The following is a 14,379-nucleotide window of genomic DNA, read 5'->3' on the forward strand; positions in this document are numbered from 1 at the left end:
TACAAACAATAAAGTTTGAAACATTAAGATCTGGCTAACCTGAACGTATCCTACTCATTCAAAGTGTTACCACTGAGACTTGTGAGAGACTGAAAAAATCTCTTATTTTATATTTTTTACACATATTTACAACTAATAAATAAAAGATAAAAAACAGATTTATTTTCTAATGCATATTTTGTAATTCTTTTGATGCCAAAGTAGAATATGGCCAAAGAAATCAGCTTCTGAGATCCTTAAATGATACGTAAATTCTTTACATATTGGCATAGGACACTCTACATAATGTTTGAGAGATATTTATTTCAACAGCCCATATCACTAGCATTTAAATTTTGTTATTGGCAATATGCACATATATAATCATCCATCTAAATCAATAAATGAGGACACTATTCAGCTAATTTAAAACAAAATATTTTTCATTCATCACATTACATCTCAACTGCATCCAATATCCGCATTCATTTGCATATCTAGGTACACCATAACTAACAAAGTATTTAAGGATTAATGTATAGCTATTAGATAACATAGAATTATTGACAGATGCAAGATAACTAGTTTTGATATAAAATATAAAATATGTATAATCACAAAGCTATCAAATTTACACACTTACCAATACAGGTAGGTAAGGAATCATTCCACTGGGCCAGAGAATTGGGAACTGTATCACACCTAATTGCGATGGGTCCATGGAGGATGTATCCTGGATTACATTCAAAAAGAACCAATGAACCAACTGCAAATTCATTGCCGATCCTTCTTCCGAATCTTGGTTCAGGCACAGAACTGCATTGTGTGGAACTTGTTCTAGGAACAGCTGTGTACAAATAATTGTTTATTTTAATTTCATATTTGGTAGAGAAGTACAGATTTCAAAATATAACTAAACAAATCTCAAAGAAATGTTCACTTTTTATCAGCACTCAAATTAACAACTTGAATACATTTCTAAAAGTGTTTTTATTCGTACAGAATAAAATACAAGTTAAAATGGATACTGCTATTGTCATCAAGATTCTTAATTTAAAAACCATTTTACTTTTGATTCTTTAAACAACATCAGGTAGGTTTTTTTTCTTATTTTTTGTTTTACCAAACTCATTAATATAACAAAGTAGTTTGAATTAGATATTTAAATTTATGGGATGATGACTGAAAGATCATGTGTTTCTCTTTTTAACCTGGGATACCAAGTTCAAACAATATGTGGCAGGTTACATGAGGTGATGTCACAATTCACTTTTCAGTAGTTTCATCAATTTAAAAAAGAAAACACAACATTTTACTACACAGCAGGTTCACAAACTTAGTTGTTTAAAATATGTTTGTTACTGATGAGGACAATTACTATGTTCAAGGCTAAGTAGAATAGAAGTCAGACAGATTAACAACAATAGAAGTTTTAATTTTAATAATCATACAATATCAGATTTGAAATTGTTTTTAAACTTTATAGGTACGTTCTCGATTGTGACTTTTTTGTTTTAGTAAAATAGAATGATAACAGGATGTTTTTTCTTTTTAAAACACATACAGATGGGATTAAGGAGTTTGACAACTGTCCCGAAAATGATATGATGCATTCCAAATAGATTGGTTCCTCTTACGTGACTTGTAATAGTGCCTTTTTCAATTCATAATATCTCATACTGTTTAATGAAGGAATATTATTGAAAATGAAACAGTATAATATTATAGCCAACATTATAAATGGGATAAAATCAGTTAATAAAAATATCAAATCACAAATGTCTATAAATGTCTTAGGAATAAGTCCAAACTACTACATGATCATAAATAATTAAAATATTTGAAATTATAGGTCTTTTCTTATTTTAATGGTAATATAAATCCTTTTCTTTAAAAGGCGAGAAAAATCTATGTAAACAAACTTTCAGTTGCACAAAAATATTTAATAGCCATGAAGAAAGTTTGAAATCTCCTGAGAGAATGAGAAACTAAAATTTTAGAATGGAATAATGATTTCCCTGCATGTCTAAGTACATCAGCACAAAATGTGCCACGTTTTTAATTTAGAATGCTGGACTATGGGGAAAATAGAATATGTGGAGACTGAAGAGTTGTCAGGAAAAAAAAAAACAGATGCTTTAAAACAATACGTTGGAAGGAAGGAAAATCATACTTGAGAATGATGATGTAAGCAATAGGTCACTTTTGACCTTGGTCAAAGTAACAATGCTCTAGTGAGAAGGGAGGGAACAGGGCAAAACTTAAAACAAAATAAAACAAAACAAAACAAAACACAGCTTTGATCTCTCCTATATGGTTATGAGGAGCTCGTCATTCAATAAACTCTGAACATAACATGAGGAAACTGATATCATTCCTTACTGTGTTTCTAGGCTACAGGGTCACTTACCTTGATAAACAAAGTGAAATCCCTTAGCTGTTATTGGTCCAACTGAAGTAAATCGAATTGTGATCTGATTACCTGAACTCAGTGGAAGTGATTCTCCTACTCAACAAAACAAACACTAAGATATCATAAATAATTTCATTCAGTAAACCTAACAAATTATATTAATTTACACTGTCTTTTGAAAATGTCAATCTATGTTCTATCAAATTACTTCAATATATCCTATCTCTGGCAATATATCCTTTGGGTTCAGCTTCAATCACAACCTTTTTACAGAAGGCTTTAATTACATTTTGATACATATTGTCTCATTTAAAAAGAATCCTTAAATATTTTATATTACATTTAACACCATAGACTAAGTGACTAAATATTATATTTACTTGATTACAACGCCCCAAAATAGTTGGTTATATTTTTCTCAAGCGTTCGAGTTATTATCGTGTTTCTACTTTTTTTTTCAATAAAGAGTGATTCTATTTTCAGTTTATTTCTAATATGGATGACATAAATCTCAACTTTCACTACAATACCAATCAAAGTCAGTCTTTAATCAATAACTGATGCATGGCAGTTCTATTAAAGGATACCTGAATGGGATCCTGAGAGGGAAGATAACAGAGAAGATTGCTGAGTTGGCCCATCATACACCTCAACAACATCGTGGAGTGATGTCTGGAAAAATACAAACTGGCCAAACACCACTGATCAACAGGAACCAGGAGAAGCAAACAAATCACCAACCATCCATAAACGAAAACAAAAAATAAAAAACAAAACAAAAAAAAATAGAAAGAGGAGGAGAGAGAGAACAAAGTATTACAATATAATACTCATCTTTTTTTTTTCTACCTTTAAAAGAGGGTAGATGCCAATTGGTTGATATGCCTGACATATGTATTTCAGGTCATAAAGGTAATGACCATGACCTAAAAGCAATAAAAATTTTAGATACTATATTTAAAATAAATTAAATGGGTATATACAGCATTTATTTTGAGATCAGAAATCGTAAGTTTGGTGATTAATACTTTATAATAACTCTTTTTTTTTTTTAATTTTCCCATTGGTAGTTTGGCTCTTTTCACTTTGTGACTCTCTTCCCTTTTTCTAATTTTTTTCTCCTCTTTTATATAAGATAATATTGTAACTTAGGGGAAGTTTTGTAGATTGCTTTGAAAATGCTATTCCATTATGAGTAATACTTTCACTGGAAAAATATCAGCGAGATTCTTTTCAGGTACGCAGTGTTTAGTTCACATTCTAACTTAAAACGGTTCCTAAGCATATATTGCTGATATTCTGCCAAAATAAATATTACTTTTAATTCCTCAACAATTAAGGTATAAAATTTTAAAAAATAAATGCTTTTTCATGGTAAGTACAGATCTGAAATACTTATTAATGAGTATTTATAAATGTCTCCTTATTTTTTACTTTTCCTTTAATTATGCCCTAACATTAAGTATAGAAACAACCCAAACTGTAACTTTAAAAAAAAAAAAAAAGAACTTGTTTCAGAGCAGAAAGAAGCTTATGTTTTATGTTTTGTAAAAAATGAGATAAATAATAAAAATTATCTTTAAAACATTTTATTGAATACAAAACCTATGGGTTTAAAAGAGTGATTTCTTAAAAGTTGAATAATGTAAAACCAAGGTAATTTTTATAAACTCAAAATCACATTAGTGTAATTAAACTATATTGCATGAATACATATATTGTAAAAGTTCATTATTATTTACACTTCAAATCAAGATTATGGTCATCCTTTGGAGGTCTTATGAAGACAGGCTAGTTCATCTGAAACATGCTGAGTTTTGCCTATGAACACATACACGTAATACTGTAATCAAAGCTATACTTTTTTTTTTTTTGGCCTGCTAAAATAAGCTGGTGATCTCAGTCCAGTTCTTTGTAGGGTAAAGGAAAAGGAATACAGACACGGAGTTGTTGTTTTGAACACTTCCCGAATATTGACGTGCTGTATTTCATAAACAATCCTCCTGAAAACATTGCTTCAAAGTCATGAAAACAAATTTATGTTTCTATCAAATCAGATACATGTAGGCAATTGTTTTAAGAGTTTACAAGTCACATGAAATTTCAGTCCAGACCTTTTTAGAAGATCCATATATTGGTCTACCAAATCCCAAAGTATTTAAAAAACATTCGAAAAAATATTAAGAAAGTTTTTGTTTTCTGTTTTTGTATTTGTTTAGATTGGTGTTTGATGTGTTTTCAGATGTGTCTTTGAAAGCTTCAGTGACAATGCAGGTGTTGCCATTGCCAAGTGTCCCCCTTTCCCCCCAAAATCATGTTAGCCTAATTATAGGAGCTTTGCTAAGAGCATGTGCAACAAGGCTCTTGGTAGATAAACTATTCTTTCTTTATGTCTTTTTGGAAAGACCTTAGATGAAACATTAAAATTCAACATCCCTTAAATCTTTCTGCTTAAATATTTCAAATGTTTCATTCGGAAACATGCCCAGTTCCCAAGCAGATCACCACATTACAAACATCTAAAAAACAAAACAAAATAACACCCACCCCTGTTCAAAACAAAAACAAAAACAAATAAAAAAAATCCCACACACAAAAAAGAGTCATCCAAGAGCTTTTTCTAAGGAAAAAAGGGAAAAAATATTTCTTTCCTCTTGTTCACAATTGTTATTTCTCCATAGGTCGAGCAGACTTTTGTGTCACTTGTAAATGGGAATGTTGAAAAGTGTGACTTTTTTTTAATGTTTATTTATTTTGAGAGAGAAAGAGCAAAAGCAGGGGATGGGCAGAGAGAGAGAGAGGGAGAGAGAGTGAAAAGTGTAACTTTTAACAATATAGCCATTAACACAGTGTATTTGCATCATTTTAAGTAACAAACATTGTATGGCATGCCCTTGGAGTGTTCTTAGTAACTCGTGCCTGTAATTTGTTGTGCTAATTCTGAGGTGACAATGAAGAGAATTAAGAAGCATGGGGGGGGGGGGGCGCCTGGGTGGCGCAGTCGGTTAAGCGTCCGACTTCAGCCAGGTCACGATCTCGCGGTCCGTGAGCTCGAGCCCCGCGTCAGGCTCTGGGCTGATGGCTCAGAGCCTGGAGCCTGTTACCGATTCTGTGTCTCCCTCTCTCTCTGCCCCTCCCCCGTTCATGCTCTGTCTCTCTCTGTCCCAAAAATAAATAAAAACGTTGAAAAGAAAAAAAAAATTAAAAAAAAAAAGCATAGGGGGTGAAGGAGTGGAGCTTTGAATCTTGCCTTATGAAGTACTTACTTAGTACTAATAAGCTACTACCCATTTTTAAAAGTTTATTTATTTTGAGAGTGAGAGAAAGAGCACATGCAAGCAGGGGAGGGGGAGAGAGAGAGAGAGAGAGAGAGAGAGAGAGAGAGAGAATCCCCAGCAGGCTCTGCCCTGTCATGGTAAGATCATAACCTGAGGCGAAATCAAGAGTCATATGCTTAACTGACTGAGCCACCCAGGCACCCCAGCTACTATTCTTTAATTGCTATCTAACTCTGTATTAACATAGCCAATGGAAATCTTAAAGTAAAAATAGCTTTTATTAGGAGAAAAGTTACTTGAGAGCATACTAAACTATTACATGAAAAATAAAATTTTTAAGTACATTTTGAATACCTTTTTTGTAGTATGAAATATTAAGAACATTTGCATAGTGATTTCAGTTCCTACACATCAGCAGGTTGAGTATCGCCTCAGCAAATTATGTTACAAGCCTGAACCAAATCTTAGTCAGAAATCTCAAGAATTGAATGGTAAACTTTGTGTTTGCTTTTCAATTCTGTCTGCAAATGCCTTTATTTAGTTTTCTTACATTCAAGACATCAGGTCTTCTGCTTCTAAAATGTTCTGAATGGCCAAGTGCACCCTTGGCATGGTTGAGACTTTGTAGGAAAAAAAATTGTGAAAGAGTTTAAGATGGATTCAAAGATAACTGAATGTTGGTTTTTGGTAAATGAGATGTTTTTAGCATACCTTTCTGGGTTACTGGTGTTTGGGGGCCTGTGGTGTATGTAATGGATTATTGTCCAATTGACAGACATGTTCTGTATCTATCCATAAATTAATTTTAGCATTCTATCTATCTATCTATCTATCTATCTATCTATCTATCATCTAGCTATCTATTGATCTATATTTGGTTATTGAATTCTCTGTTGAACCACTGTAGTATTTGACTAAAATGTTCATTAATTCTTGAGTTAAATAAAATTTTTGATGCAAGAAAAAAATTTGATACATGGTTATTTTATATTTGCATGGGAATCACAGTTATGTTCCCTTCAAAAAACAAATCAAAAAACTTTTTAATACTGACCTAGATACCTCAACTTAATGACTGGACCATCTTTTTAGTTCTAGGACTACAATTAACCCCCAAAGTTTGGACTGATTATGCCTTCTGGAATGATTAGCAAGCCCTCTATCTTCTTTTTCTTAGTTTCCAACAGAAACACAGAATTCTCTGCATCTCAGCTCCACCCTTCTTTCCCTTACTCTGGAGATCTGCATGTGGACATCAAAAGCACTTTGTTCTCAGCCTATTAGAGTAGGCTATAAACACAAAGCTGTTTCTTACGAGAAACACCACCTCCAGTGAACTTTCTTTTTTCTTTCTTAAGCATAATAGATCTTAAAAATAATGTTTTAATTCTTTTATTAAAATCCATTTTAAAATGTTATAGATGTATTATTGCAAGCTGGGAAAAGGAAGAAAAGGGAAGCCTGATAAGCTAGAAAATACCACCCAAAATAACCCTTCAAATCAGCCGATGCAAATAATCCATTATGTCTGAAACTACTTCTGACCGCTTATTTTCCATATATTTTACTCTAGAATACAGTTTATTAATCTAACTAATATATTGATTCTGTTCTATGATGTATCAAAACAGAACTGGAATCAGAAAGCTGAGCCATCCAGAGAGAGTCCTGCTCTTAGACCCCATTAACTATATTTGAAGTCATTCAGGTAGCAGCTTACCTCTACCTATGGAAAGACGCTAGGTTAGCCAATTAAATCAATTGTAACCCAACAACAGAGCATGTTGGGCACATCTTTTAATACAGATCATTACTATGCTCATCATTTAATCCATTTTGAAAAGGAACTCCTCTGCCAGCCTCTAATGGGCAATATTTAGGAGGTATCCTAGGCTGCATTTTTTTAAATCTATAACTTAGATTTTTAAAAGTCACTTAAATAGTCTGATTAAATCACTTAGATAGAGAAAACCTCTAATGTAGATTAGATAGGCAGGATATTTACCCCAACTTTAAAATTTTGTCTTAGTTCATTTGCTTCCCCATGATCAAATAAACTCAGAAGACATGACATTGTGTTTATCTGGTTTTCTTTGTAGGTAGACATCTAATTTTTACAGGGTTGTTAATCCAACCAAGACAGAGAGGCGGGGTTCCATTTACAGAGAAGGTTCGCATGATACAAGTGTTCACTTAACAAAGTTTCAGAGCCCATTCGTTTCCTATTCTGCACCAACTCTTTTCTACCACTTCTCCTTTAGTCACATTCATTTAACTCATGAGACTTTATCCATTCTGCTTCATTTAGCCATTCCAAATGTAAGTCAGTAAATGATGACAGGGTGCCGGGGATGGTATAAAGAAACTCTGAGGAAAAACAAGACAAAGCAAAAACAGAAACAGAAACAAACCAAAACCAAAACCAAAACCAAAACAAACCTGAGAATTAATATGGCTAAACTGTCAGAAGGCACCATGCAAACCAACAGTCTCCTGGAAAGTATCTTTGTGGAAAACAGTACAGTGGACACCTGAGGTGGGACATCGTTCACAACATGGCTGAGCGCCCAGAGGGGTGAGCATTTGTTTAGAGTATAAATAAATAGTTCTTTACTTTCAACTGTTGCTGATGTTCCGCAATTACCTAAGCTAGTAAGAATATTTTTTAAGTTACACTTCGTTCTTGTGCCATCAAAACAACCAGAGGCTCACTGATTTAGCAATTAAGTTTAAATGAGGATAATAAAACAAACTCGGACACAATTGATGTTATTCAGTGACTAGGGCTGGAGTTATTGAATTAAAAATAAATATTGAATCTATGCAAATACAGAAGGGTTTTAATTTTGCTTTTATCAATTTTATTGTTCTCTCAGGAAGGAATAACTCACAGAGTATCCCAACGGGGTACTAGTTTTAAAAGGAAAACAAACAAAACAAAACAAAATAAAAAATAAGAACCTCAGACGCAGATGGGCCATGGCTAAAGAAACTGATCTAACCATCTCTGCGGAAGGTGGTAAACGGTAAAATTAAAATGTCTTAGAGTTTGTGGTAAATTCAGGTCTTATTCAAACTTGCTTTGATGTAAAAGGGATCAAATTTAGTGGAGGAAGACAGAGAAGTAGTTCTCCTTAGGCATCAGGAGTTCTAGTTGTCAGATGGATGGTACTTTATTCACTATGGTGCCAAAGTACTGAAATGACACGACTTCTTTGTTCTATGAGAGAATAGATAAAGCAGCTAAAAGACTGTCAGTTTCTGCAACTGAGCAGATTTAGAAGGAGTAAGGCTTTAAACTAACAAATCTACAATTCTAGAATGCCCTGATAAAGGAAAATGAAAACTGTCAAATGAAGAGTTAGGTCAGGTTCTGGAATCAGACTTTAGGATTGAATCTAGGATGAGTCTCACAGAGAATTTACTTCACTTTTCCATGCCTCAATTTCCTCATCTGTAAAAGGGAATAATGATAATAAAGGTAACCTCATACGATTGATGTGAGTTATTGTATAAATTGATACTGGTAAAACACTTTGAACAAGTACCTGAAACACAATAGTAAGTATTAGTTACTACCATAAGTATCTCAGCTTTGTAAATTTATAGGCTACTAATTCAATATCTGAAAATTCATGATAGGAAAAATTTAATTGACCTTTGAGGTTACATAGCATATTTTTTCTCATACTTTGCTTTCCATACATGAGTCTTTAAAATAAATGTTAGAGCCGGTTGGGTTAGAGGAACATTCCATGCATTTTAATCAAGGTTCATTTGTCTTATGATTCCAGAATGACTAGGTACTTCTCTTATCTACTTGATTTTACATTCTCTCCTTTTGGATGGAATATGAAAGTGTAATTAGCAGTATTCTATATGGACTAAGAAAAGAGGAGCAAGGTGAGAGAGCACTTTACTTTTGTTTTATTTTGCTCCCTTTATTTTAAGTCCCTCTGTTGCGAAAGCAATGAAACACCAACACATAAGAAATAGTTCCACACAGAGGGGAGTCTAGACAGAAAAAGGAAAAAAAAAATACTGTAAATTCCTATTAGATCTCAGCATGATTCTCAACATGCCTATTATCCTTTTTCAAAATCCACCCATTCTCTTGTATTCTAGGGTTCGTTTTGATTGTATTAGGCACTCAGCTGGTTAGTTGCTCTGTTAAAAAACTGTAAAGAAGTCACCTCCATTTCGCTCAGCTTGCATTTTATTCACCGACACGGCAAAGAAAACACACGTGTGCGCTCACTCTACCAACAGAACAGAAATAAGATTCAAATCAAAGATGTGTTTAGAACTGTACTGGATTATATGTGAGAGCATAAAAAAATTACTGTTGGTGACATAAGATATCAAAAAGTTTGGCTAGCTTTATAGGAATTTTATTTCATACTTTCATCTCAGTATGAATATTTCAAGACAATATTGTAGAAATGTCCATGTATGCCAAATGCTTCCTTTTTAAATTAGTAACATATACAGAACTCGTTGTTCTCTATATGTTCTCACTGTGAAAGTACTTATAAAAAACTCCAAGGTTGCTTTTTGGGATATTATGCCACTTGGATACCTCATAATTTTAAAAGCGTTCTCATTTAAAGATGATTACAAGTAGCCAATTAAAACTTCAGTTTTATGAAATATACATATATGTGTGTGTGCATTATACACATACATATAAAGTTAAATATTATAACAATTTATTCAAAAGCACTAAAAGGCGGAACTTTAAAAACCAGACCCAAGGGAGTGCCTGGGTGGTTTAGTTAAGCGCCCGACTTCAGCTCAGGTCATGAACTCGCAGTTTGTGAGTTTGAACCCTACCTCCGGCTCTGTGCTGACAGCTCAGAGCCTGGAGCCTTCTTGGGATTCTGTCTCTTTCTCTCTCTATTCCTTCCCCATTTGTACCATCAATCAATCAATCAATCAATAACAAAGCAGCCCCAAATCCCATTAGTGTGCTACTTATTTTCAAAATGTCATCCTGCGATGGAAAAGTTTGAATAGAAGTTGCATTAACTGATGTAATAACAATCGAGCATTTCATCAGTATTTTGGAAACTCTTCTATTTTCTACCTATCAGATTCCAAAGACTTACAGTTATCCTTTTAGTACAATACTAGTAACCTATTAACTCACAATGAGGTGCTTTATACTAATGCAGCATCTTAGTTAAGGTGAGTCATGTGAATCATATACTAATTATCCAAAGGTTATTAAAATCACATAGAAGTTTGCCCCCACCACGATGCTGGGGCTGATCTTGCCCTAGAGCAAATAACCTACAAGTGCTAGGTTAGCAGCTCACAGAGTACTGTGAGAGCACTCCGGCTCTGAAAACAACCATACCAAACTCTCATTATTGCTATTTTGTAATAATTAGGAAAAGATCCTATTTAAAAACCAGAATCATGGCTCTGACCATGGTACCCAATTATCCAGGAGATAAGTAGTTCTAGAAATCTTGTCCTGCTTTGAATGCATAACAGTAAACAGGATCCTAATTTTTTTTTTCCTGTTAGCAATTTCCTTCCTGTGTGATACTTGTGTTGATCTATAAACTGGTGTACTGACTAAATCCATAATATTTGCTTTCAGGGTTCTCTGAAGCTGGTTTTCTGTATATGCTATGACCATTAGCCCACCACCAAAATTACAAACTGCCTATATGACTTATTTCAAACATATAGACATTATAAAAAACGCTTTTATAGCAAGTATAGTTCGGTTTTCTTTAATTGTTTCAGGAACAAATATCTTTTCAACGGCAAGCCAACAGCTTATCTGCAACTTGGCAGTTGTAACGTTTCCCAATAGCTGAAAATTAATTTGGTGTTCAAAAAGCAATGAAATCAAGAAAAACACAATAAGCAATTCTACTGCATGTTTAAAATAATTGAATCAGGACAGCAAAATTAGAAGTTTAAAGTGTTACAATATTTTATTAGCACTTTTATTTTTAACTCAATTTCAATTTGGATGAGTGTTTGTCTTTAATCACTCCTAAGAAATTTTTCCTACAGATTTGGCAGAATATGTCTGCCAAATCCCAACTAGACCAGACAGATTCAGGTCAGGAAAATATTCTCATGTGGACTATAACATAAGTTAGTGGAATTTTTTTTTTATTATGGAAATTTCCAAACATACACAAACTAGAGAGAATAGTAAAATAAACACTCATGAACCCATCCACCCAGTTTCAACACTTATGAACATTTGCCCGTTTTGTTTCATTTATTCTCTCCCATCCCTCCTATATCCTCAACTTTTGAGCACTTTCAAGCAACTCCCAATATCCTACCCCTTTTCCATAAAGACTTCAGTGTTTACTTCTAACAGATGAAGACTTCAAAAAAAATAACTACAATGTGGTTACCATATGTAATAAAACTAACAATAATTTCTTTCTATCATTGAATAACCATTTTTGATCGCATTTCCTGATCTTCTCCTTCCAAAAAAAAGTATTTTTTTACACTTGTTTTGATTAAATCAAGACGCAAACAAAATCCATGCATTCCTTTGGTTGATGTCATATACTTATGGGAAAAATATGGGTCTTTTGAAGGCAGGGAGACTGAAATAGGATAAATCTCAACTGATCAAAATTCTCCTGTCATCTAATTTTTGTTGAGAGTTAATTGGCGAAGCCACAGTGAGCAGATAATTTTCTGTGGAGAACACCTCTGGAGGTGGGCGGGCTGCTCTGTGGACAAAGTTCCTGATCCTCTGAAGTCCTATTTCAATCAGAGCAGTTTTGTTTCTCTGTTTTATTTATGGGACATTCACATACAATTCAGCATTAAGCCTAGATTCAAATTCTTGCTTTCACTGGATTCTTTACACCCTGCACATCGCCTCCTACGCATGCCATGCCTTTTCTGCAGGCTCAGCACCCCGAACTCCTCAACTCTCAAAGTTCCACTGCTTAAGAGTTCTTTAACTGGCAAAATTTACATCTGTTTTAGGATGACAGATGGAGGGGTTCATCATAGGGCAACATCTAAAAGAGTTTCTCAGTTCCCCCCAACCCCCGCAAAAGAAAGAAAGAAAGAAAGAAAGAAAGAAAGAAAGAAAGAAAGAAAGAAAGAATAAGAAAAGAAAAGGAAAGAAAAGGAAAGAAAAGAAATCGCTAGTCATCTCTTTAACTTGGGTTCTAGCTTCACCATGTTGGAAGTCATGCTTGTACATTTTCATGACAGAAGGAATTCCAAGCTTAATTAGTCTTAACATAGATACAATGCTATTATGTTCTGAAATTTATTTTTCTGGACCATATTCCATTCGAAATGTCCAACTAGAGGAAGAGAATTTGCTGCTGTTGAAAATTTAGAAAATGGAGGATCTGGTATGTTCATTTATTTACTAAATCAATAAAAGTTATGTTTACATAAAGGTATAATAATAACTGGTTATCATTTATTGAACCCTTACTATATGTAAGGATCTGTGCAGGGCTCTTTATACATATCAGCCACATTGATCCTTAAACTAACCTTTGAAGTAGGCACCACTATCTCCATTTTAAATATGGAAAAACTAAAACTTATTTAAATAAGTTAAAACAACTATCAAAAATTACAAAACCAGCAAGAGCTAAGATTTGAGTTCATGGAATATGAATCCATTTTGAGCCTGATCTCTTAAGTATTATTCGTAGAGCACAGCAATCTGGAATCTACTAGTGAATAAGCAGACTTGAAAGTCATTGAGGAAATCTTACTACAACAAAACCTGACAATTAACATCCATGATAAAGATTCTGAATATGAATTTTTTTTTGGATATTTTGTTGAGAAAGGTGGGGAAGACTTTTATAGTATATTTATAAATGTATTGTCTTAAATGACCAAATAATTAATGAATGTTATCTTGAAAACACATTCATATAATTTATATAATACTGTGCTCTTAACAAGTAAGGTATTATATGTCCTGTAGACTCTCAGCCCTTTTTAGGAGTAGATTTTAGAATTCAGAAGAGTAGCAGGGGCAGCTCTTTCTGCCCATGGATACTGTCCTCATGCTTTAATAAAACCACCTTTTTTGCACCCAAAGGAAAAAAAAAAGAGTAGCAGAGTCTGTTAAGTAAGTTTTGTTCTCATAATCATTTACAAAATAAAATGCTGGTCATAAAGAACCTAGGATTTACAGTTCTGTACACCTGGATTTGACCAGCTTTGCTACTTAGTGTTGTGTGACCTTGACCAAACTAATAGACCTTCCTAAATCTTTTTCCTGATCTGCAAAATAACAGCCACTCCCTAGGCTTGTTGTAAAGATTAATCTGTAAATCATCTTGTCCAGCAGGTGCTTAATATACATGATATTACTCACACATACACACACACACACACACACACACACACACACCCACACACCCCATACCTTGTGACCTTTTTAATTGCTTGTTTAAAAATTTTTAAATCAAAATAAAATTATATAAATAAATTAAATTCATCATTAATTTTTAACTCTGCCAAATGTGACATTTAGAAGTGATAATAGTAATCTCAACAATGGAAACAAATAAGAACAACAGAATATATATTTTGGAAAATACCCTATCATTCATTTAGTCCAAACCATCCGATAATATAAATATCCTTTTAGTCTTTTAAACTTCCCCAGAGAATACATTGACCATACTGGTGTATAAAGGAGTTATTGAAATAAATCTACACAATATGTATTAT

At 33.4% G+C, this 14,379-nt stretch overlaps 1 protein-coding gene across 2 annotated transcripts in view; it reads right to left on the minus strand.

Annotated features, from left to right (window-relative positions):
* CSMD3 (CUB and Sushi multiple domains 3) overlaps nt 1-14,379 on the minus strand; it is a 1,257,946-nt gene that overhangs the window by 184,271 nt on the left and 1,059,296 nt on the right. For both annotated transcript variants that reach the window (XM_047073797.1, XM_047073796.1), the window contains 3 exons: nt 2,980-3,093; nt 2,390-2,485; nt 623-826 (listed from right to left, as the gene is read on the minus strand). In XM_047073797.1, coding sequence (XP_046929753.1) covers nt 623-826; nt 2,390-2,485; nt 2,980-3,093 — 414 coding nt within the window. The remainder of the gene's footprint in view (nt 1-622; nt 827-2,389; nt 2,486-2,979; nt 3,094-14,379) is intronic.

This window comes from Lynx rufus, unplaced genomic scaffold (genome assembly GCF_022079265.1).
Source record: "Lynx rufus isolate CCGP_SWC_20201006 ecotype Redwood Valley unplaced genomic scaffold, mLynRuf1.p SCAF_12, whole genome shotgun sequence".
Lineage (NCBI taxonomy): Eukaryota > Metazoa > Chordata > Mammalia > Carnivora > Felidae > Lynx > Lynx rufus.